The sequence below is a fragment of the Rhinatrema bivittatum genome, chromosome 1, assembly GCF_901001135.1.
Source record: "Rhinatrema bivittatum chromosome 1, aRhiBiv1.1, whole genome shotgun sequence".
Taxonomy (NCBI): Eukaryota; Metazoa; Chordata; class Amphibia; order Gymnophiona; family Rhinatrematidae; genus Rhinatrema; species Rhinatrema bivittatum.
The window spans coordinates 88,206,752-88,232,070 of NC_042615.1; the positions used below are offsets into that span (position 1 = coordinate 88,206,752).

Here is a 25,319-nt window from a genome sequence, read left to right on the forward strand (position 1 = left end):
CCTAAAGATATTACAGTAATGCTCTGAATTAAAAACAATTAGCCCTGTTTTGTAGCATTCAGAGCCTCACTGTAGACTGTTGTCAGTAGGCAAAGTGTGGGAGGGTGTGTGTTTACAGAAATTCAGGGCAGCCACTTTACCACTTCATATAAGACGCACTCTCTTGAACAGACTTTGCAGTACTCCTAAGACCCCACAGCAGTAACTTAGAAAATAAAATTCGACATGCAGGAAGCCCAGCAGCATCACAAGCCAGCTTAAATGTGGCTAATGAAGCAAACCTGGTAGAAAAAGAGACTTATTTCCATCAAATGTGCTTCCGGACTTCTCTCATCCAGCAATAGCACTGCACGCTTACAGGGAGCATTTCAGTTCCTAAACAGATTACTACCATTATGTCACTTAAGTTATTACAGCAAAGTTGCATAACACTGGAAGTTAATGTAGAAAATATTAAAGAAAGGGTCAGCACCTTGTGGGAAACCTGAATTGGATTCCTGGATCTATCATCTATTCATCAAGTTGTAGGATGACATACAGCAGTGGTTCTCTCACATCATATTCAGCTATATCAGTGTTTCCCAACCAGCGTGCCATGACACACTGGTATGCCTTCAGACCTGATGAGGTGTGCCTCTGAAGAGAGTCACTATTGCTTGATGCTCAGATCCAGGCTGGCACCTGGGGATCTGCTCTTAGCACCAAGAAGCAACAAGAGACACCAGCAGTGGCTCTTAAATGTGTAGGAGCTCCTTTCTGAAAACAGCATGAGCCTTGGATTGTGGCCAGCATGCAGGGCATAGTTAGATGGGGCCCCTCTTTGCGGAGAACAATTCTCTTCACCCACCTAAGTCTCCTATGAGTCCTTCCAGTTTCTGACCTAACCCTCTGCTGAGTCAGACGAGGAGAGTATGCACGGAATACTAGACGTGACTTACTCTGAGTGTTGGGAGCAGCAGCAGCATCCTTGCAGGAGCGCTGGCAGTCACATGTAGCAGTCAGGATAACTTAACTGGTCCCACTGCTCGCAGCACATTGACTTCTCTCTTCTCCTGCCCTTATATACAGTCTATAGAAGAAGCAGGTCCATCATGAGAGGTTCATGGGTCTCCCCACCCCCTCTCTCCCTTTGTTTTAAAATTTGGAAGAAAATGGTGGAGTTTTCATTGCTTCCCTAGCTCTTCTTCTCCATGTCTGTACTGCCTGCTCCGTGAAGGATAGTGTACCATATAACATTTTTCCTATAGTAGATGTGCTTTGGGCTTGAAACTGTTGGGAAACATTGAGCTAGATGATATTTAAAAAGGGACTTAAGTAAAGTAACTATAGAGTAATTCTTGTACCTGTATTGCATAGCTATAATCATTGGTCTCCAAACATTTTTAAAACATTTTTTTGCTCTTAAAAACAAAGCAAATTTGTTTACCATAAACATTGTTTTCCATAGATAGCAGGATGAATAAGCTATAATGTGGATGACATCATCTGGTGGCAAACACCCCTCTCTCTTAGCTAGTAGAGCTTTTGCTCCAAGCATGTGTGGGAATTCCCACTTGGTCACTGCCTAGTGAGCTCTCTTGGTCGATTTTTTTGAGCTAACCTAGCTAGGAATAGGGATGTGAATCGGGCTTCGGACGATTGAAAATATCGGACGATATTTTCAAAATCGTCAGAAATCGGGGGCTCCCCCAAAACGATAGGAAAACCCCACGATATTGATTGTGGGTGTTCTCTTATCGTTTTGGGGGAGGGGGGGAAAAACTGCACACAAAAATAACCCCTAAACCCACCCCGACCCTTTAAAACTAATCCCTTAGCTTCCCCCACCCTCCCGACCCCCCCAAAAACCTTTTACAGGTACCTGGTGGTCGAGTGGGGGTCCCTGGAGCGATCTCCCGCTCCCGGGCCGTCGGCTGCCACTAATCAAAATGGTGCCGATGGCCCTTTGCCCTTACAATGTGACAGGGTATCCGTGCCATTGGCCGGACCCTGTCACATGGTAGGAGCACTGGATGGCCGGCGCCATCTTGTGCTCCTACCATGTGACAGGGGCTGACCAATGGCACCGGTAGCCCCTGTGACATAGTAAGGGCAAAGGCTATCGGCGCCATTTTGAATACGGGCAGCTGACGGTCCGAGTGCAGGAGGTCGCTCCCAGACCCCCGCTGGACTTTTGGCAAGTCTTGTGGGGGTCAGGAGGGTCCCCCAAGACTTGCTCCAAGGCTGCCCTAATCAGCCAGTATTTATAAGCTCAATCTCATATTTATATTCACTGTGGATATCTTGAAAGACAGATTGTCTGGATGGTCCAAGGATCGGGTTGAGAACTAGTATTGTAGAGGCAGTGTTTATAGGCCTCTTTGGAATAGTCCAAGTCACTGGGACTGAAAATGCACATGTACAGAGTTCCAAAGACAGCTCCTAACCATCTGCTTAGTGGGTGCGAGGGGTAAGACTGCAGCTAACACCTTACAACCATGAATGAAGATCCATTTCATCTCAGTTTTAAACTCTCCCCAAATAAACAACAGGAGAGCAGTTAACGCAGATTCCAACTAGAGTGGAAGCTTGGGTGGAGAGGAAGGTGAGCCACAACAAAAACAACAAAAAGAAAAAAAAAAAAAAGTCACAATATGAAGATGCAGAGGCCCAAAGGAACATCCCAAGATGTGGTTATGAGCCAACCCTTAGCTTCAGACCAGAAAATTTGCTCCACAGAAATAGGGTCTACCTAGCAACATTCATAGCAGCACCTTTATAACAGACACATTCTCAAAAAAAACTAGAATTCTATAAAATGCTGCCATATAACCCAAGTCCACAAAAGTAAGATTTACTTACCTGATCTTCTGAAAATAAAACACCCTTCTGAGCATTTATTCTTTTGAAGAGGTCTCCACCTTCACAGTAATCCATCACTATGTAAAGGCAGCCACCTTCTACAATAAGAAAATTATAAAAATTTAACACAAATTGTGGCCTAGCAGATATATTGTAAACATTTTTCTTGCAGTGACAGGACTGTGCTATTGCAAGGTGTTAGCCATCCTTCACAAGCTCAAGCGCACAACGATTTAAAGTACATGCACATTCTGCAGTCCTCGGTCAGCAAATAATGGCTTTAAATATTTTAGATAAGATAATTTTTTCAAAAAAGCAAGTCGTCTTGGTGCTAAAGGATGAAACACTGCATTTAGGACACCAGGTCCATCTCTGAAAAGCAATAACCTGAGATACTGAGAAAGGAAACAACTCTGAGGAAAACTACCAAAATGCAATAAAACCTACACAGCGATTGAAGAAATTCAGAATGTATTTTCTAGGAGGAAAGGAAAAAGGAGATGGGGTAGGCAGAGAGGATATGATAAGAATATTCAGTATCTGGCAAGCTTCCATAAAAAACGTACAGGGCATTAGCATTGACTATAGAAGCAACTCAAAGATAAAGCAATATAAAAATCGGAAGGAAAGGAGAAATTCTTGCCTGTTAAATTTCTTTCCATGAATCCTGTTACACCAGCCAAGACAGATGGTTTATGTCCCCCTACCAGCAGATGGGAGGCAGAGAGCACAGCTTTTTCTGTGACATTATTGCCACTATAAAAGAAGTAGTACGGCACAGAGAAAACCCAGTATACCAATGACAAAGCACTAGACAGAACATGAAAATCTACTTAAAATGCCACAAGAGAGGGAAAAAACAAAAACAAAAAAAACCCCCCACACAGCTACATGGTAACGGTAATGGCAGAAAAAGACCAAGTGGTCCATCCAATCTGCCCAGCAAGTTTCTTATTGTGGTAACTGCCACTCCGTGCAGGTTACCCCCATGTTTCTGTTAAGGGTAGTAATATTTATAATCAAAACCAAGCAACTGTCAAACCCTAAACAAAAATTACTGCTAGCAACAATTTTACAGGGTAAGCAGCCTTCCGGATTATTCAGACAATGCAGCTTGAATGTTCTTTGCTTTTGGTCTTGGCCTAAGACCAAAGACTTAAGAGTAGTCTGTGCTTTTCCCCTACTGCCTATATATCAGTAGCCCAGACCGTAAAAGTTGGGACCCAGGGCTGGCTGTCATCTGAATCCAATCCCCCTTTTTGCCCCCAAAGTGGACAGCAATGTTGCAGTTGTGTCAAAAGCATCAAAGATAATAAAGCGTGGTAATCCTCATGCTTTAAAGGTAGTAAGTGCCGCTCTGTTCATAAGAACATAAGAAATTGCCATACTGGATCAGACCAAGGGTCCATCAAGCCCAATATCCTGTTTCCAACAGTGGCCAATCCAGGCTACAAGTACCTGGCAAGAACCCAAACATTAGATAAATCACAAGCTACAATTGCTTATTAATTATCGTAATAGCAGTTTATGGATTTTTTCTCTAGGAACTTATCCAAACTTTTTTTAAACCCAGTTACACTAAGTGCTGTATCCACATCCTCTGGCAATGAATTCCAGAGCTTAACTACCTGCTGAGTGAAAAATAATTTTCTTTGATTTGTTTTAAATGACTACTTGCTAACTTCATGGAGTGCCCCCTGGTCCTTCTAGTATCTGAGAGAGTAAATAAAATGATTTACAATAACTTGTTCAAAACCTTTCATGATTTTGTAGACTTCTATCATATCCCCCCTTCAGTTGTCTCTTCTCCAAACTGAACAGCCCTAACTTCTTTAGCCTTTCTTCATAGGACAGCCATTCCATGCCCCTTATTTTGATCACCCTTCTCTGCACCTTCTCCAGTGCAACTATATCCTTTTTGAGTTGCGGTGACCAGAACTGCTCACAGTATTCAAGGTGCAATCTCACAATGAAGCAATACAGAGGCATTATGACATACTCTGTTTTATCTGCCATTCCCTTTCTAATAATTCCCAACTTTGTTTGCTTTTTTGATTGCCACAGCACACTGAGCCAATAATTTCAATGTATTATCACTATGATGCCTAGATCTCTTTCCAGTGGTAACCCCTAAGATAGAGCCTAAAATTGTTTAACTACAGCAAGGGTTATTTTTCACTATATGCATCTCTTTGCACTTGTCCACGTTAAATTTCATCTGCCATTTGAAAGCCCAATATTCCAGTCTTGCAAAATCCTCCTGCAATTTATCACAATCTGCTTGAGATTTAACTACACTGCATAATTTTGTGTCATCCTCAAATTTGATCACCTCCGTCATCATGCCCCTTTCCAAATAATTTATAAATATATTAGAAAGCACTGATCCAAGTACAGATCCCTGATGCACTCCACTGTTTACCTTTTTCCAACTTGAAAACTGACCATTTAATCCTACTTTCTGTTTCCTGTCTTTTAAACAAAAGGACGTCGCCTCCTATCCCATGACTTTTAGTTTTCTTGGAAGCCTCTCATGTGGGACTTTGTAGAACGCCTTCTGAAAATTCAAATACATCACATCTACTTGTTCACCTTTATCCACATGTTTATTCACCCCTTCAAAAAAAAATGTTGGAGATTTATGAGGCAAGACTTCCCTTGGGTAAATCCATGATGGCTATGTCCCATCAAACCATGTCTATCTAAATATTTTGTGATTTTATTCTTTGTAACAGTTTCCACGATTTTTCCCAGCATTGAAGTCAGGCTCACCAGTCTATAGTTTCGCGGATCACCCGGGATCTCTTTTTAAAATATAAGGGTTATATTGGCCATCTTCCAATCTTCAGGTACATCAGATAATTATAAATGATAGATTACAAATTGAAATAGGTCTGAAATTTTATTTTTTAGTTCTTTCAGAACCCTGGGGGTGTATACCATCCGGTCCAGGTGATTTACCACTCTTCAGTTTGTTAATTAGGCCTACCACATCTTCCAGGTTCTCAGCGATTTGGTTCAGTTGATCTGAATAATCACCCATGAAAACCTTCTCCGGAATGGATCTCTCTCCAACAGGTTATTCCCATGCACACTTTTCTTCATTTCCAATCTCTAGCCCTTAAGAATCTGCATTGTTTATCCCATGTAGAAGTGGAGTAGCCACCTAGTGGTTAGAGCAGTGGGCTATGGCTCAGAGAAACCAGGGTTCAAATCCCATTGTTGCTCCTTGTGACCTTGGGCAAGTCACTTTACCCTCTGTCGCCTCAGGTACAAAATTAGATTGTAAGCCCTGCATGTATAGGGAAATACCTATAGTACCTGAATGTAATCCACTTTGAAATGCCGAAAAGTTGAATATAAAAATCTAAATAAATAAATGCCCCTTTGAATTTGTTACTGTTTTTGTCTTCACCACCTCTTCCAGAAGAGCATTCCAGGCATCCACCATCTTCTCCATGAAGAAATATTTCCTATTGTTGGTTCTGAGTCATCCCCACTGGAGTTTCATTTCATGATCCCTAGTTCTACAATTTCCTTTCCAACAGAAAAGGTTTGAACTTCGTGCATTATGAAAACCTTTCAGGTATTTAAAGGCCTGTATCATACCTCCCCTGCACCTCCTCTCTTCCAGCATATACATATTTAGATCCTTCAGCATCTCCTCACAAGTCTTCCGATACAGATCCCACCCTGCAGAGATCGAATAAGAGCTGGGAACCAAGTGGGAATAGTCAGGCCAGACCCAGGTCTCAAGGAAAAGGCAGCTCCCGTCATCATGCTCTTCTAATGGTAAATCCTGCATGTGAATATTGAAGTTAACTGAATACTGCTGAAGGTAAACAAGAATGCTGTTATTTCATTGGCACTATAAATAAAAACACTGAAAGAAAGCCTTGACAGCTCATTTGCCATGCCACCCCCCCCCCCCCCCCCCATCACATTTAGCTCTTTTGGATTACTGCACTCCAGTTGCACGACTCTGCACTTCATCCCAGCTGCCAAATTTTTCCTCCACTCTTCAAGCTTTCTTAAATCACTTTTAATTTTCTCTATTCTTCAGGCATGTCCAGTCTATTGCAGATCTTAGTATCATACGCAGATAGACAAACCTTTACTTTCTCTCACTTCCACTGTGTCGTTCAAATTGAAACAGAAGATCCTTCTAAAATTCAATGCTCAACTCACCATCAAAAACGGAACAGACATGAAATGAACAGCAGGGATTAATTAGAAGTACAAGGGAAATGATGAAAAATCCTTTGCAAAGAAAAAAAACAAAAAAAAAACAAAAAACATACATGCAATAGAAATAAGAGCCATCGCTTTCCTCAACTGCGGATCTACTTCCCAGGAGGGTCCTGGACTGGTTTAGCAATTAGCAAGTAAGACGATTTCTCCTTCCATTTCATCCTATTCCAGACAGGTGGGCAGTACCAAAGCCCAACTATTCTGGCAATGAGGAAGTAAGGACACCAGCCCCAATGGTTGCATCCTGGTTAGCCATTACATCCAGTCTGTAATGCTTGGAAAACCAATGCAATGATGACCAAATTGCTACCTTACAAATGTCTATAGGCTCAATGGCGACCACCTCTGCCCAGGAAGATGACTAGACTAACAGAATGAGCATGAATATACTCAGGGGGCCTGACGGTCCTTAAGTAATTAAGCTGCACAGACTGTATCATTGATACACTGTACCAGATTCACCTTAAAGGCTGTCTCTCCCTAGTGCAACCCTCCAAAAAGAACAAAGAGCTCGTCAGTCCTAAGACAGCCTGACTCTCTGAAATATGCTGAGCCTTCAGGGACAAGTCCTTAAGAGAAGTGTGCTTGAGGGGGTTAAAAAACAAAAAACAAAAAAACAGTGCAACCAAAGCCCTCAGAACCAAAATTTAGATCCCACTGAGGAACAGTAGTCCTAAATAGTGGGCAAAACTTTTTCACATCCGGATGAGGAGTGGACAAATATTCCTAAGTCCTACCTGAACCTTAAAAGAATGTAAGGCTAAGACCTTATTTCAGCCCATCTAAAGAAAGGAATTAAAAAATATATATATATGGATTATCAGAACACTGGGGAAGGGGGGGGGGGGGCCACAGCGGGGAACAGCCAATCCTTACAGCAAGCTTCAAAGATGCACCAGATCTGGATATAGGCCAGAGAAGAGAAGAACTTAATGGCTTTTCAAAAAAAAAAAAAAAAAAAAAAGTGGAAATTACTGACAAATATCCTTTATTTCTCAACCAAGACCTTTCAAGAGCCAGGCTGTAAGATAAAATGGAGCTAGATCCTCTAGAAATGCAAACCTGAAGGTCAAAGCAATTATAGAAGAAAATAAGGACTGATTTCAATGTTATCAACCATCTGGAGACCAATGACCTCACTAAAATCTAGGGGAAAAGATTAAACACATGACAGAAGACTATTGCCTTTTCAGAAGTATTACCTGCTCATGGAAAGGCTATGCCATATAGATAATTTTAATTCCTGATTCAAAACCTGTTGTAAGGAAAGTGGTTTTCGATATATTGGAGACTGGGGCCATGCATGGAGCAATAAAAGGTTGTATGGTAAGGATGGCCTACATTTGTCTGTGGCAGGAAAGAAGATACTAAGGGAAAAATTCAGATCCTACATTATCAGGCATTTAAACTAAAGAGCAGAGGTGGCGAGTGAAAAACAGGAAGAAGGACTTAACAAAATCAATCACAAAAAGCAAAAAAGGTGACTAGAAAGAACAGCTGGAAAGCTATGACCACAAATGCTTATAGTCTGGGCAATAAAATTCCAGACCAGCAGACCTTAATGGTGGAGGCAGACTTGGACATTGCTGCTGTTACAGAGAGAGACATGGTTCACAGAGCCTCATGATTGGGATTACAGCCATCCTAGGCTAAAACGTGTTAAGGAAGGACAGAGGATAGAAAATGGGTAAGAGTACCTCTTTATGCCAACCACAATATCCAAGCAACTACTGAATGTGGCAAACAGAAGAAGCATTATGGACCATCCTTAAAAAAAGAAAAAAAAAAAAAAAGATGATGGAGCTTTCCATTTTTACTAGTGCGATCTACAGGCCACCAACTGAAGCTGAAGAAGTGGCAGAGATCTGATTGAAGACATCCAAAAGGTGGGAAAGAAGTGTTGCTTGATGGAGATTTTAATCTTCCAGATATGGACTGCAGAATCTACAAGAAATAGAGAGATACTGTATGGTTCAATATCACAAATTAGATACAGAGATGTCACATGAAGACCCGAGTTTTGAATGTCATACATACAGACTGTGTCAAAATGGGGAGAACAAGGAGGAAGAACTGGAAGACTGGGAGAAAATGGGTAAGGTGGAACAACAGTGGGCCAAATAACAGAAGCTATTACAAAGACAACAAATCAATATGTTAGAAAAGTAAACAAGAGTAAGAGAAATAAGAAACCTATCTGGTTCTCAAAAGAGATGGCCGAAAAATAAAGGCAGAAAGAACAAAGTTCAAAAAGTATAAAAGAATCCCAAAAAAGGATGAATATCTGTTAAGAAAGAGACACAAAGAAAGAAAAAAGGAAAGCAAAAGGTCTAGCAGAACAAAGGAGTGCCAAAGAGGTAAAGCAAGATGACAAAGTATTTTCCAGATATATCAGAGAAAGAAGAGAGGCCAGAAGTGGTATAGTGAAATTGAAGGGTAAAAAGAAGCAAATATGTAGAAACAGATGATGAAATGATGGAAATATTAAATAAATACTTCAATTCAGTGTTAACTAAAGAAGACCCTGTAGAAGGACAGTTGCTAGTTGAGAAGACCATAGATGGGGATGGGATAGAAGAAACTCCGTTTACAGAAAAGATGATTGGGAAGAGCTAGGCAGACTGAAAGTGGACAAGACCATGGCACCGGATGAGGTACACCCCAGGATATTGAGGGAGCTCAGAGATGGGCTGGCAGGTCCGCTGAAGGACCTGTTCAATAGATACTTCAGTCTTTACACTGGCTGCCTATTAAATATAGAATACAATTTAAAATATTAATCATGATACATTCCCTTATTCATAATCCTAATACTGCTACTCTGTGTTCACTGCTTCGAATATACAAGCCATCCAGACATCTAAGATCAATGAATAAAAATCTTTTAGATGTGCCATCACCCCGACAAGCACGCCTTGACATAACCAGAAAAGAGCTTTCTCCGTATCAGGTCCTATTCTTTGGAATGCTTTACCAGATTCATTAAGATCCATTTCCAATCCAAAACAATTTTAAAAATCTTTAAAAACACACCCTTTTTTCAAATCGCTTTCAAAATTACACCTACAAAATAATCATTCAACCATTTTTCCTCAAATTAACATATTTACTTAATATTATTAATATTAAGTCATATTTTTCATTAATTATTTTTATTTTTCACTTAGTATATTTCTGTAATTTTAATAGAGTTTTTATTCTATTTTTATCTATTTTTATTTTTGATTTTTTTTCTTGAAATATTGTACACCGTTTTGATTAAACTATGTTTGTAAAAGCGGTATATAAACATTTTTAAATAAAATAAATAAATAATCCCTGGAAATGGAAGTGGTGCCGTGGGACTGGAGAAGAGTGGTGGTGGTCCCACTGCACAACAGTGTTAGCAGAGAGGAAGCTGGAAACTACAGGCCAGTTAGCCTCACCTTGGTGGTGGGTAAATTCATGGAGATGCTGCTGAAGGAAAGAATAGTGAACTATCTATAATTGGGTGGTATGATGGACCTAAAGCAGCATTGATTCACCAAGGGAAAGTCCTGATATAAAAAAGGAAAATTGGTTCTGACCTGCTAATTTTCGTTCCTGTAGTACCATAGATCAGTCCAGACTCCTGGGTTTTGCCTCCCCTCCAGCAGATGGAGACAGATGTTTTGGCGAACTCTGTCCTATACCCCTAGGTGCCACCTGCAGTCCATCAGTATTACTCAGTATCAAAGCAGAATGGTTCAAAACCAAAATAACTATATACAATTAATACCTTTCCTGAATTTGCTCACTAATCCCAAGTGGAAACAGAACCCGTTGAACACTGCGAAAAAATCTGATCTGCAGACCCAAAATAAACAAATGCTGAACCGAGCAGACTGTTACCTCTATGTATAAAGCAGGAGGGACTCTGGACTGATCCGTGGTACTAAAGGAATGAAAATTAGCAGGTAAGAACCAATTTTCCTTTCCCTATATGTACCCGGATCAGTCCAGACTCCTGGGATGTACTACAGCTTTCTTAGTTGGGATGGGACCTGGAGCGGCCTGCTCGGAGCACACCTTCTCCAAACCCCCCCCCCCCCCCCGAACCCGGGGCCTGGACATCCAGCCTGTAATGCCTCACGAAGGTATGTAAAGACTTTCAAGTAGTCACTCTGCAAATCTCTTGCAGCGAAACCTGTTGGCACTCCGCCCAAGACGCTGCCTGCAAACGGGTAGAATGGGCCCGAAGACCAACCGGCAGGGGTCTGCCACGCAGTAAATACGCTGAACTTATAGCCTCTTTCAGCCAGCGGGCTATAGTATTCTTAGATGCCATATTACCTCTTTTCGGACCACTCCACAGCACAAAAAGATGATCTGACATATGAAAACTAACTTCCAGATAATGCAGCAAAGCCCTACAAACATCTAGCTTCTTTAAGTCCCTAGAAAGGGGATCAGATCGGTCCACTTCTGGAAAAGACGGGAGCTCCATCTATTGATTCAAATTTATTTATTATATCTGATATCACATCGGTTTACATTCAGGTACTGTAGGTATTTCCCTATCCCCAGAGGGCTTTCAATCTAAGTTTTATACCTGAGGCAATGGAGGGTAAAGTGACTTGCCCAAGGTCACAAGGAGTGACAGTGGGATTCAAACCCTGGTCTCCTGGTTCATAGCCCATTGCTCTTCTCTAAATGAAAGGAGGATACAACATGTGGAAGAAAGGAAAGCACCATCTGTAAGGAGACTCCAGCATCAGAAATTCTCAAAGAAAGGTTTTCTGCAGAATAAGGCCTGAAGCTCTGACACCCTATGAGCAGATGTGATAGCCACCAGAAAAATCACTTTTAACGTTAGATCTTTCAACGTCACCCTTTTTAGAGGCTCAAAGGGCGCAGCACACAGAGCTGTGAGAACTAAATTTAGGCTCCAGGAAGGACAAGGATGCCTGACCGGGGGATGTGAATGCTTTGCACCCCGAAGAAAATGAGCCACATCCGGATGCGCAGCTAATGCTACTCCTCATATTTTACCACGTAAACAACAGAGCTGCTACCTGCACTCTTAGGGAGCTACACGACAAACCTTTGGACAGGCCGGCCTGTAGGAAACACAAAATATCTGACACAGATGCCAGGATAGGAACCACCTTGCGTTCCACGCACCAAGATTCAAAAAACTGTCCACACCTGGACATAAGCCAGGGAAGTGGACGTTTTATGGGATCTCAAAAGCGTAGCCACAACCGCGTCTGAAGAACAAAGGTTATTCTGACGCTGCCTCTCAAAAGCCATGCCACTAGATAAAAACGATCTGCCTCTTCTAAACAGACGGGACTCTGATGAAGAAGGTTTGAGATATCCTGAAACCGCAAAGGGCCTGCCACCGTTAGATTGACCAGATCCACAAACCATGGACGTCTCAGCCATTCTGGAGCTACTAGAATCACCTCTGCAGGGTGGAGATCTAGTCGCCGTAGCACTTTGCCAATCAGAGGCCAAGGTGGGAACACGTACACCAGGATGTTTTTTGGCCAGGGAAGAACCAGGGCATCCACTCGTTCTGCTCCAGTCTCCCTGTGCCGACCGAAGCAGTGCGGGGCCTTGGCATTCCTGAATGTCACCATCAGGTCCATGCTTGGTGTGCCCCACGTGTCGCATAGGAGCTGAAAGGCTTTGTTGGACAATTCCCACTCCCCGGAGTAAAGACTGTGACGACTGAGAAAGTCCGCGTGAACGTTGTCGACACCGACTACGTGAGATGCCGCAATGCTGACCAGATGCTGTTCCGTTTCAACTGTTGAGCTTCTACCGCCACTGACTGGCTTTTGGTCCCTCCTTGGCGATTGATATAAGCCCCACCGTGGTCGCATTGTCGGACAGAACCCTGATAGACTTCCCCTGGAGGAGTGGAAGAACATAAGAGCATGCCATACTGGGTCAGACCAAGGGTCCATCAAGCCCAGCATCCTGTTTCCAACTGTGGCCAATCCAGGCCATAAGAACCTGGCAAGTACCCAAAAACTAAGTCTATTCCATGTTACCGTTGCTAGTAATAGCAGTGGCTATTTTCTAAGTCAACTTAATTAAATGTCAGGTAATGGACTTCTCCTCCAAGAACTTACTCAATCCTTTTTTAAGCACAGCTATACTAACTGCACTAACCACATCCTCTGGCAACAAATTCCAGAGTTTAATTGTGCGCTGAGTAAAAAAGAACTTTCTCCGATTAGTTTTAAAATGTGCCACACGCTAACTTCATGGAGTGCCCCCTAGTCTTTCTATTATCCGAAAGAGTAAAAAACCGATTCACATCTACCCGTTCTAGACCTCTCATGATTTTAAACACCTCTATCATATCCCCCCTCAGCCGTCTCTTCTCCAAGCTGAAAAGTCCTAACCTCTTTAGTCTTTCCTCATAGGGGAGCTGTTCCATTCCCCTTATTTTGGTAGCCCTTCTCTGTACCTTCTCCAGAAGGAGAGCTTGTAATGCTAAACACACCGCTCTGGTCTCCAGATGATTGATCGACCACCAAGATTCTTCCTGCGACCATTGCCCCTGCACGGATTTCCCCAGACAAACTGCTCCCCAGCCGGAAAGGCTGGCATCTGTGGTCACCACTGTCCAATTGGGCCTACCAAGGGAACTCCGCGGCTCAAGTTGTCCGAGAGGAGCCACCAATCAAGACTGGACCGTGCAGAATCTGTAAGAGGAAGGGGCAGATGAAACTGCTTGGAGACTGGGTTCCACCGGGAAAGCAACGCTGATTACAAAGGACGCATATGAGCAAAGGCCCATGGAACTAACTCCAGAGTGGAAGACATCGACCCTAGGACCCACAAGTAATCCCATACTCTGGGAAGATACTTGGAAAATAAGTCTCGAATCTGTCCCTGCAACTTGGAAATGCGGTCTTTGGTAAGAAAAACTCCCCTTTGTGTGTCGAACAGGGCTCCCAGGAATTCCAAGTACTGGGAGGGTACCAGACGACTCTTGGCAAGGTTGACCACCCAACCGAATGATCTCAAACAGCTGAAGGACTATGTACTGCTGAATGGAAGAGAAACTCCAATTTCGCTCGAATCAGCCAGTGGTCCAGGTACGGATGTACCAAGAATCCTTCCTTCCGGAGTTGTGCCGCCACAACAACCATTATCTTGGTAAAGGCTGTGGGTGCGGTGGCAAGCCCAAAAGGCAGAGCTTGAAACTGATAATGATGTCCCAGGATGGAAAACCTCAGGAATTTCTGGTGGACGGCCCAGATGCCGATGTGTAAATTCGCCTCCATCAGATCTAGTGATGCTAGAAAGTCTCCCTTGCGCACAGAGGCAATGATGGACCTCAGAATCTCTATGCGGAAGCGTGGAACCCGAAGGCATTTGTTGACCCATTTAGATCAAGAATGGCACCCTCTTTCTTGGGTACCACGAAGTAAATGGAGTAGTGGCCCCTCCGCTGTTCTGCAGGAGGAACTGGCGTAATGGCGCCTAGCTCGAGAAGGCGCTGCAAAGAATTTTGTACCGCCCGACGTTTCTCCTTGTAAGCGCATGGGGAAACCAGAAAATGGTCTCAAAGGCAACGTGCAAAATCTAAATCGTAGCCTTGTCTTATCACAGTGAGTACCTACTGGTCTGATGTCAATTTGGCCCATTCCTTGTAAAACAGAGACAGTCTGCCCCCTACAACCGGCATCAAGGAATGGACCGGCCTCACTTCGTTGTGGAGGCTTACCTACCGCTGCAGATTGTGGGTTATCGGCTGTACCGAAACGACGCCCTCGAAAGGACTGGGACCATGACTGCTATCTGCTCAAATTTTGCTTAAGAGAGTAACTTGAAGACAGGGGCATTCGAAATCTTCGATTCCCACAGAAGCGAGACAGAGAGGGAAAGGAGCCCCTCGACTTCAGCCTATCCTCTGGCAATCGATGAAACTTATTCTCACCCAGAGATTGAATCATGTCTTCCAGGTCCTTTCCAAAAAGCAACTTGCCCTTGAAAAGCAGAGAACCCAGCTGAGCTTTGGAAGAAACATCCGCAGACCAATTACTTAACCACAATAGCCTGCGTGCAGAAACAGCCTAAACCATGGACCTGGCAGATGTCCGTAACAGGTCATAAAGGGCATCCGCATTATAAGCGACTGCAGCCTCCAGGCACCCTGCTTGAAGAGTTAGCACGTAGCACATTTAAGACTAAATCGGAGAAAATTCTTTTTCATTCAACGCACAATTAAGCTCTGGAATTTGTTGCCAGAGGATGTGGTTAGTGCAGTTAGTGTAGCTGGGTTCAAAAAAGGTTTGGATAAGTTCTTGGAGGAGAAGTCCATTAATGGCTATTAATAAAGTTTACTTAGGGAATAGCCACTTCTTTTAACTGCATCAGTGGCATGGGATCTTCTTAGTGTTTGGGTAATTGCCAGGTTCTTGTGGCCTGGTTTGGCCTCTGTTGGACCCTTGGTCTGACCCAGCATGGCAATTTCTTATGTTCTTAAGAGCTTCTTCCTCTGACAAAGAGGCATTGGCCTGTAGTTGTTGGACCTATCGAAGACCAGCTCTCAAAAAAAAAAAAAAACCTGCTACACATGGCAGCCCGCACTCCTAGTGCCGAAACTTCAAATATTTTCTTGAGCTGAAGCTCCAGTTTTCTATTCTACAGATTCTTGAGGGCTGTCGCCCCTGTAACTGGAATGGTGATCTTTTCGGTGACTGCTGACACCGCCGCATCCACCTTGGGAACTCGAAGAAAGTCCAAGGCTTCCTCTGGCAGAAGACATAGCTTGTCCATTGCTTTACTGACCTTCAACCCCAAGTCAGGGGGTGTCCCATTCTCTGAACAGCAAGTCAGGGAAAGAGAATTGAAAAGGAAAGGAAATGGTTGGACCATGAAGTCCCAACATCACTGGATCAATGGACCCCATCCAGGATTCCTCCTGTGAAGCCTCGATGCCTAACTTCCCCAGCATCACAGGGATAAGTGGGCCCAGCTCATCCTTTCTAAAAAGGCGGACAACATTTGGGTCATCCCTCTCCACAATATGGGAACTGCGGACAGAATCCTGCTGCTGGTCTGCATCCCCGTCTACCCCCAGCTGAGGCTTGGATGGCAGGGTCTGATCATCTGGGTCAGAAGCCTCTGAGGAAGAATCTGTGTCCGTATGGGGGACCCCCGACCATAAGGAGCCTTCAGCTTTGAGGACCCAGCGCCCTCCCGAGGTTTAGACCGCTTGCGAGAACTTGAAATTGGCACCTCAAAAGAAGATTTCTCTCTCCCATTCTTTTTTACTGACTTCCAGGCCTTATGGAGCAGCAAGATAAACTCGGAGGAACAGGAGGACGAAGATGAGGAGTCTGAAGCCCTCTCGGGGCTCTCCTCCATTGCTCCTGAGCCATGCCCTGTTGGTTCATCCCCCCCCCCCCACCCGGGCCATCTGCTGCGGGGATAATGAAGGCGGGAGAATCCCCTCCCCTGCCGCGGCTCACGAGGCTGCCCTGATGGTACTCAAAATGGCTTCCGTTCCTGCGCTCAGCGTTAACGGATCAGGAGAAAGGGGCCGTGGTCTCCCAAGCTCCTCAGAGCCTTTGCGGGTGTCCCTGGCAGCTGAGGAAGTTCCCTCCCCCGCCGGAGAGACAAGACGAACAAAGGCTGTTGCACGAAACTCGCGCGCGCCGACCCACACGCCTGACAGACAGAGTTTCGCGGCATCGTTGAAGAGGAGAAAAAGGGCATAAAAAATAAATAAATCTCTGGGAAAGGTGGAAATCGGCGGCGAAAGTCCGGCAGCGGTGACCAGCCAGATAGCAAGGGAAGGGAGAGTCCGAGTAAGCAAAAAATAAAGATGCTTTTTTTTTTTTTTTTATAAACTTGCCCTAGTCCTAGTCCTCCTGGGGTGAATGAGGGCTGTTCAGACTCAGCAATAGGGCCCTTCATCCCTAGCCTCAACTACCTCAAGTACCAGGGGGGATGGTCCCCCTCAGGACCTGGCAACCCCCTGGGAGGCTGAAAGGAATACTCTTCACCTGAAAACTTTTTTTTTTTTTTTTTTTTTTTTTTTTTTAAAGAACTAAGCTAGAATTCCTATCAATCTCCCTGTCTTTTTTTTTTTTTTTACATTAACTAAGTACAGACCTTAGGTTTTGCACCTCCACCATCTGCTGGAGACAGAGAAATACTGATGGCCTGTAGGTGGCACCAAGGGGTATAGGACAGAGTCTGCCAAAAACTTCTCTGTCTCCATCTGCTGGAGGGAAGGGTACGTACAAGAAAAATCTGATTTATTTTTTTTTTTAATTGGATGAAGAGAGAATTGGATTGAGGAAGAGTGCTCAATGTGATCTACTTGGATTTTAGCAAAGCTTTTGATACAGTCCCACACAGGAGACTTGTGAATAAAATAAAAGCTTGGGAGTGAGCTCCAACGTGGTGGCATGGATTATAAACTGGTTGACTGATAGGAGACAATGTGTAATAGTAAATGGAATATACTCTGAAGAGAGAACAGTGTTAAAAGGCGTGCCAAAGGGATCAGAAATGGGACCGGTTCTGTTCAATATGTTTGTGAGCAACATTGTGGAAGGGACAGAAGATAAAGTTTGTCTGTTTGTGGTTGATACTAAGATCTGCAACAGAGTGAACAAGCCTAATGGAGTAGAGAGAATGAAAAGCGATTTAAGAAAGCTTGAAGAGTGGTTGAAGACTTAGTAGCTGGGATTCAATGCCAAGAAGTGCAAAGTAATGCATCTGGGATGCGGTAATCCAAAAGACAGGGGGTGAAAGACTGATGTGCATAGACCAAGAAAGGGATCTTGCAGTGATAGTGTCTGGCAATCTGAATATGGCGAAGCAATATGAAAAGGCGATAGGCTAAAGCCAGAAGAATGCTGAGCTGCATAGAGAGAGGAATAACCTGTAAGAAAAAAGGAGGAGATGATGGTCCTTGGTGAGGCTTCACCTGGAGTACTGTGTTCAGTTCTGGAGACCATATATAAAAAAGGATAGAGACAGGATAGAGGCGGTCCACAGAAAGGAAACCAAAATGGTGTGGGTTCTGTATCAGAAGATTTTGGAGGAGAGGCTGAAGGAACTAAATATGTATACTCTGGAAGAGAGAGAAGGTGCAGGAGAGATATGATACAGACCTTCAGATACCTGAAAGGTTTTAATGATACATAAACTGAGCCTTTTCTGTTGGAAAGTAATCAACAGAACTAGGGGGTCATGAAATGAAACTCTAGGGCGGACAAATCAGAATCAACATCAGAAAATATTTCTTCATGGAGAGGGTGATGGATGCCTGGAATTCCCTTCGGAGGAGATATTGAAGATGAAAAAGTCAAAGAATTCAAAGAGGCATGGGATAAACACTGTGGATCCCTAAACGCTAGAGGATGGAAATGAAGAAAATACTGCATAGGAGTAACTCGCTGGTGGGGCGGTTACTACCCTTAACAGAAAGCATGGGGATTACGGCCCTTAACCAATAAGCCCTGATGCATCTGCAACATTGCTTTCCACAGAGGGAATAAGGCAATCGGATTCAGACAACAACCAAGGTCCCCCACTTTTACGATCTGGGAAACTGATAAGCATGGGGTTAACCTTCATGGAGCGCCAGTTACTACCCTTAACATAAGGTATGGATATACTTGATTCCTTTGATGCAACTGTCAACATCAATTTCCACTTTGACAGTGGGTGTGGGGTAGAAAGAGGTATTGTATTCAAAAGCAACCAACTCAGATCTGGGGTACTGATACACAGACAAAGGAAAAAGCACAGGATACTTCTATGGCCAAGCAGCACTATATGAAGTTTCAAGAAGGTTCATCACCCAGTAAGAGAAACTTAGAGGTAACCTGCACAGCACAGCAGATAGTACCATAAGAAGCTTGATGGGCAGACTGGATGGACCATTTTGGTCCTTTACTGCCGTCACTACTATGTTGGTACGGACTCTGCATCAGAAAACCATGAGCGACCAGAAACAGGAGATCTATTTGCATTCTCATTAGATCTGCATATCAGGGCCAATCTGGAGCAACTAGATTAACTGAATCTTCTCCACTTCTATTCAATTTACACCCCTGCCTATCAGCAGCCAAGGTAGAAACACGTATAGGAGGTCTCCCTCTGGTCAAAGCTATACCAGATCTGTACTCTCAGAATCAAAACTTCCTGTGCAGACCAAAAAAAAAAAAAACCCATACACAGGAAACTGGCATTCTTGTGGGTTACCGGGAGGTCCATGTGAGGCAAACTCCACCGAGAAACAATTTGTTGAAACACATCCTGGCTGAGTTCCTACTCACCTGGATCCAAGAGATTTCTGCTCAGAAAATCTGCTTGAACGTTCTCCTTACCTGCAATATGAGCTGCTAATAAGTGAAGATGATTTTCTTCCACTTAAGGAAACAGGATATCTGTCTCCTAGGATATTGATAAATTTCTGATTCTGCCTTGTCTGTTCACATATGCCACTGCTGTCACATTGTTGGAAAGCACTCTGACAGACTTCCCCTTTATCAGAGGAAGGAAATGAAAAAAGGCCAGTCTGATTGCCCTGGTTTCCAAATTGCTGATGGATCAAGAAGCTTCTTCCTGGAAAACCACAGACCTTTGGCTACATGATCAGACAATGAGCCTCTCCAGTCCATCAAACTCACCTCCGGCATAATCAGAATACACGAGATGGGGTCCAGACTTACACCTTTTAACAGATTCTTTGGGTCAGACCACCAAAAATAAACTGGACTTCACCCTTTTGGAAAAGGGAATTCGTAATCATGAGAATGTGGAAACGACTGAGCCAGGAGAGAGGACTGAAGAGGTCTCAAGTGGGCCCTGGCCCAGTGCACCGGCCCAGGGCACCATGTCTATCATGGCTGCAAAATAGACAAGCTGGAAATAATCCCTCACTCTCAGGAATCTCCAAGTTCAGAATCTCCAGTACTGATGAATGAGCTTGGAGACTCTCTGCAGTCAAATAAACTCTCCCTATTCGCTACCTTTGTATCAAACCTTGCTCCCAGATATTCCAAGGATTGATAGGATGGAGTTTGCTTTTCGCAAAATGGATCAGTCCAAGCCTTCTAAGACACAAATTATTCTGTAGGATACCTGGAGCCTCTCCTTGAAAGACTTGGCCCTAATAAGCAAATCACATGGATAAGGGTGAGCCAGAATGCATTCTCTCCTTAGAAATGCTACCACAACTACGATGACCTTCGTAAAGGTTTGCTGCACTGTGACTAAGTCAAAACATATTGAACAGTGCAGCAATGCTGGTCCTCTGTCTGGATGGGCACTGTTAATAGAATGGAATCTCTCTCTGAAGTGTGAAATATGGAGATTGCTATTTATGCCATTTAGATCCAAAATAGGCCTGAATAAACCATCTGTCATGCACCAGGGAATGCAAGCCCTTGAGCTGCTGCAAGGTTGACGCAGCCTGGGGCATGTGAACATAGACCAGGCCCTAGCAGGCAGTGGCTGACATGCCGAAGGCCAAGTTCTTCCTCCTGGACAGTCCCCTCCCCCTTGGGTCGAGGAGTCAGATAGGACCTAGGCTGGCGGACATCAGGGCCGGTGGAGTACAGACAGCATTGAGAACAGGCTAGGGTCAGGGTTGGCAGAGAACTAGCAAGGTTGGTGTCCAGGCAGGGGACAAGGCAGCCAGCAAACAAGCAAGGTCAAAAGATATTTCTGATCAGCAACAGAAGACAAGTCCAAGGAAGGCTGACAGAAAGGCAAAGCAAAGCTGGGCAAAAGAACAAGGTAGGGTGGGGCAGGGGCAAGGCTAGATAAAAACAGGAACAAGGCAAGCCAAGGCTGGGACAATAGCAACATAGCACCGATGACAAGCAGAAGGACCTGCTGTTGAGGCACTGGCTGGTTGCAGGGGGCCTTCCTTATATACCTAGTCATGAGTCAGCGCCCCAGGAAATCCCAGCTGCAGAGCCTATAAAATAAGCTCAAGGGTGTAGAGTTGTATAAATAGCCCTTGGATGCAGCATGATCCAGGAAGCTATGCCGGAAGTGCTTGGAGGTAAGAGGCATAACACTGTCTTTCTTTAGAACCACAAGTAAATGAAATATCACCCACGATTCTGTTTGGCTGGAGGAACCGGAACTATAGCCCATTTGTAATGAGCGTTATCTGTGTATTAAGAACTGAGACTAGTTTGAAAGCCACAGGCCAACCTCTCGGGGCACTCATATTTATTGTTTTGGATTGTTAAATGCTAAAAAATGCTTACGATCAGGCAAGTATCTTGGACTCTTTGTAAATTGCCAGACATTCCCAGGGGTGGAATGCAAGCAACAAAGCAGTAACAGGGTCTGGGAACAGAAAGGTTCGGAGTTGATAAGAACATAGAGAGGGAGGTGTCATAAATCCTGCCTGCTTCAAACCACTGCCAATTTTAACCACCATACAAACTGGATAAAAGTGAAAAATCTATAAGGGATGAGATCAACATAGACCTCAGACTTCCAGAAGTTACAGGATAAACTGATCTCTTGAGCCTTTATATATATATACACATACATACACACACATTTTAGGTATGGTAGTAGTTGCTATTATCTGTAATCAACTCTTCTGTATTACCTTTATTTTATCTCTGTTCTATCATCCTTTCACTTAACAATAGTTCACATAAAATTACTATTAAAAAGTACCTGGATTTGCAGTATATGAACTCAAAGTGAATGTACGAGTGAGTTTGGTTTGAACCCAGAATACCATAACAGACGGAGTTTAATGAAAGCAGTCCATACTGCGGCATGCTTGGAAGCTGAAGGATATGGAGATACCATAAAAGCATCTGAGATGAGGGCAGCCAACTCTAGAGAATAACTGAGACGATTAATCCATAAACCCTCCCAGTCTGACAATATGTAGGTCCACTCCTGGTATAAAAAATAAAAAAAAAAAAAAAAAGGTTGTAGGTGACCTCCCACAGGACATAGGGAGTGAACCTGCTGCCCCTCATTGTGAAACAGAACAGTCTCCCGTGGAATTAGAAGAGTCAAGGCAGTGACTTCCTAGATCCTCAAAAGGACTGAGTTCTGCCTTAGGTCAGGAGAGGAAAGCACACTCCTGTTTGACAGGTCTAAAATGTCTGGAGTTGCAAGTTACCACAACCTCTGCCAGGATGATAAAAGGAGCCCCCTCTTTCTTCAGGGAGTTTGTTAGGTTTTGGATGTCCAAAATTTTTCACCAGCTGCTCAAGATATTCTCCGAACAGCAGTCTACTTTAAAAGGAGTTTACACAGTCTGGATTTGGACCACTCATCCACCACCCAAATGTGGAGACAGAGACGTCTGAGTCGCTACTCCCGAAGCTAGGGACCAGACAGAAATTCTGAGGAGATCATAGAGGGCATTCGCTAGAAAGGCTGCAGCTACCTCTAAGCTGTCTGCTTCCTTGCTCACTGGGATCCAATACAAGAGAGCATGTGCCACTATGCCACCGCAAAATGAAACTTGTACTGCCAGTGATGATTAGGAAAAACATGCTTCAGGGGAAGCTCAATTTTTCTATTATACAGATAGGATGTGTTGCACTTCACTGGGACAGTAGTATTTCTATTAACAGCTGTGACCAAAACAGCCACTGGAGGAATGTGAAATAAATAAACACACAGTACTGCCACCTGAGGAAGTGCATATAGCTTAAAAAATATTCTTTATTATCCTGAGGTCACTCTCCAGGGACTCCCATTCCAAAAGCACCACTTCTTCAATCTCAGAGTGAAAGGGAAAAGCCTTGGTCTATTTAATGACTGGATCCCAGACTGGTGGTTCTACTTTAGGATCTTGAATTCTTAAAGACACCACTTGATCAAGCAGTGCAGAAATTTCATCCAATGAAAAAATGAATACCAGATTCTCCTTATGAGAGGAAAGCTCACCCTCCTCCAGTGAAGCACATTTGGCAGACTCAACCTAGTTCGGGGGGGGTGTCCAGCTCCAAATACCCAGACAGTGCCCCAAAGCAGTTTGGGGCATTTACTAGGCACCTGGCTTTCAGGCTGGGCCCTGGAGGGAGGAAGAACCCCTGGGGAGAGTGGCATCCCCTATCCCCTCAGGCCTCTGGATTGCACAGAGGGCCGACGCAAAAAAACCCAAAAAAAACAACTTTCTGGAGAAAAATCCCCAGAAAAAGTTATAGCTGTCCCTAAAGAAACTCCACTACCTGCTCTGATGCTGGAATCTGCACAGACCTAACTCCTGCTTTCTGACCACTGTACTTACAGTGCTGTGTCCTCCCGCAGACTCATGAAGAGCACTGCTGACTTGCTGAAGACCAAGTTTTCAGGGAAGTGTTCTTGTGCATAACTATAAATATTATTGCTTTGCTGATATACCCTCATTATAAACCCTTATTACATATTTTCATTATATGCTCATTACAAACTTCCATTACTATTAGTTGTGTTACAGCCATACTGTATTGTATAGGCAAAAGACAAGAGTGGTTTTCGAAGGGTGCGCAGAGAATAAAGGATCTTGGTAAACCTCACACAAGTGTCTCAGCTCCATTTTATAAAGCTGGTGTGTTTGGCCTCCACATGAGGCCAAACGCCTAAATGATGGCTTTGTTAGAAAATTTGGACGCAGTCCCATTTTCTGTAAAACTTTAAACATAAAGGCTAATGCACATGGTCAAAGCCTTTTTCAGTATTAATTGATCGAAGAACAGCAGAAATGTTCTCCTTCTGCAGCAGCCAAATTTAAGATCCTCCCAATATCTGTTGCTTGCTTCCCAGGAATGAAACCAGATTGGTCTTCATCCACCGACTCCAGAATCACCCAGCCCATATGAGTAACCAAAATTTTCACCAGAATTTTCAAATCTAGGTTTGGAAGGGAAACAGGCCTACAAGAGCTGCAAAGTGTAGAATCTTTATCTGGTTTAGGAAGGACTGTAACCCAGCCAGGTTTATAGAAGCAGGCAAGCTTAGAGATAATAACAGCGAATAAAATAGCTTCAGTAGAGGCTGATCAAGAAAGTCACTACATTTTTATTAAAAAATCTGCAGTAAAACCATCAAGACACGGAAACATGTTCAGAAACAGACATTAAATTTTCTTGCAAAAAATTCTCCTCATCCAGTTTAGATTTGACCTCAAGGGGCAACGGCAGAACAGTAATTTGACTCCTGCCTAGAAAGAGGAGGAAGAGGGCTGAAGCCTTGCAGCATCTTGAGCCACATCCTCCTCCACTGCTGGAGCCTAAGTCACGCTTTGAGCCACATAGCTCAAAAGCATACCATTCATGCTCCTTCATCAGAGGAGGAAGTCGCAGCCCAAGACGCCACTAGGCTGCAGTCCTCCCCCTCATCTTTCCTGACATGGAGGGGATGGCACCAGAAGGGATGTAATGTTCTGTTCCAGTGGCCACCAATGAGGTTTCTATTCCAGGGTAGAGAGAGGAAGTGAAAGCCAAACTTCTCTTCTTAGTGGGATCCAGCCCCCTGTCTCCTGTGGCAATTTGGCCAAACTTGGCCTATTCTGCAGCAAGGGCCAAGGTTTTGCAGCCCTTACCATGGCAGAGGAATTGCCGGAGACCAGGGGCCCTGTACAGTCTTCCTAATAGTGCTGCATCTTGTGAGATACCTGCGTACCTTTCAGAGGCTTGCTTTTGGATCCAATCTGCAAGCTGAGACACACAGGCAATAACCAAGGCAATTAAATACTGCAGCAGAGTTTCATGATGCTCTTAGTCAATCAACTCAACATCTCTCAAAGAATAGTGGACACACACACACACTTGCAGCATCTATTAAAACTTCTATACTAGTGCCCCTTGAGTCATTTAGCTTCTAGAATTTACAAGTCTATAAAAATGAGAAAGTTTCCAGTTTTAAAAGGTTTTTAGAACATGTGGCTTACTGAAGTTGATTGTCTGGATGAGGAGGTCGATTGGTCACATTTCTGGGGTACTTCATTATGTATTTCACTATCTTCCAGTTTAACCAAATCTTCATTCTTTATCATGCACAGAACAGTGCAGACCACATGGAAGCTATATTGAGCTGGCCTACTCCCTAACCACTGGAATAGTTATATTTCGAGCTTTGGCTTTTTTTTCCTCTCTGATCCACACAGGAAGTTCTTAGTCTTTTTACTAGCTGTTAAATTGATCTTATCATTTTGAAAGACTAGTGCTCTATTCAGTGAACATTGCTGGTGGAACACACTCTGCATGTATTGTAAATATGAAAAGGCAGTTGCTGTTAAATTT

The 25,319-nt window shown here is 43.7% G+C and overlaps 1 protein-coding gene across 1 annotated transcript in view; it reads right to left on the minus strand.

The window, feature by feature from the left end:
- Nucleotides 1-25,319, minus strand: part of NEK1 (NIMA related kinase 1) — a 328,757-nt gene that overhangs the window by 299,970 nt on the left and 3,468 nt on the right. Inside the window, 1 exon segment of the mRNA XM_029573804.1 lies at nucleotides 2,842-2,939. Within this exon segment, the coding sequence (XP_029429664.1) occupies nucleotides 2,842-2,939 (98 nt within the window).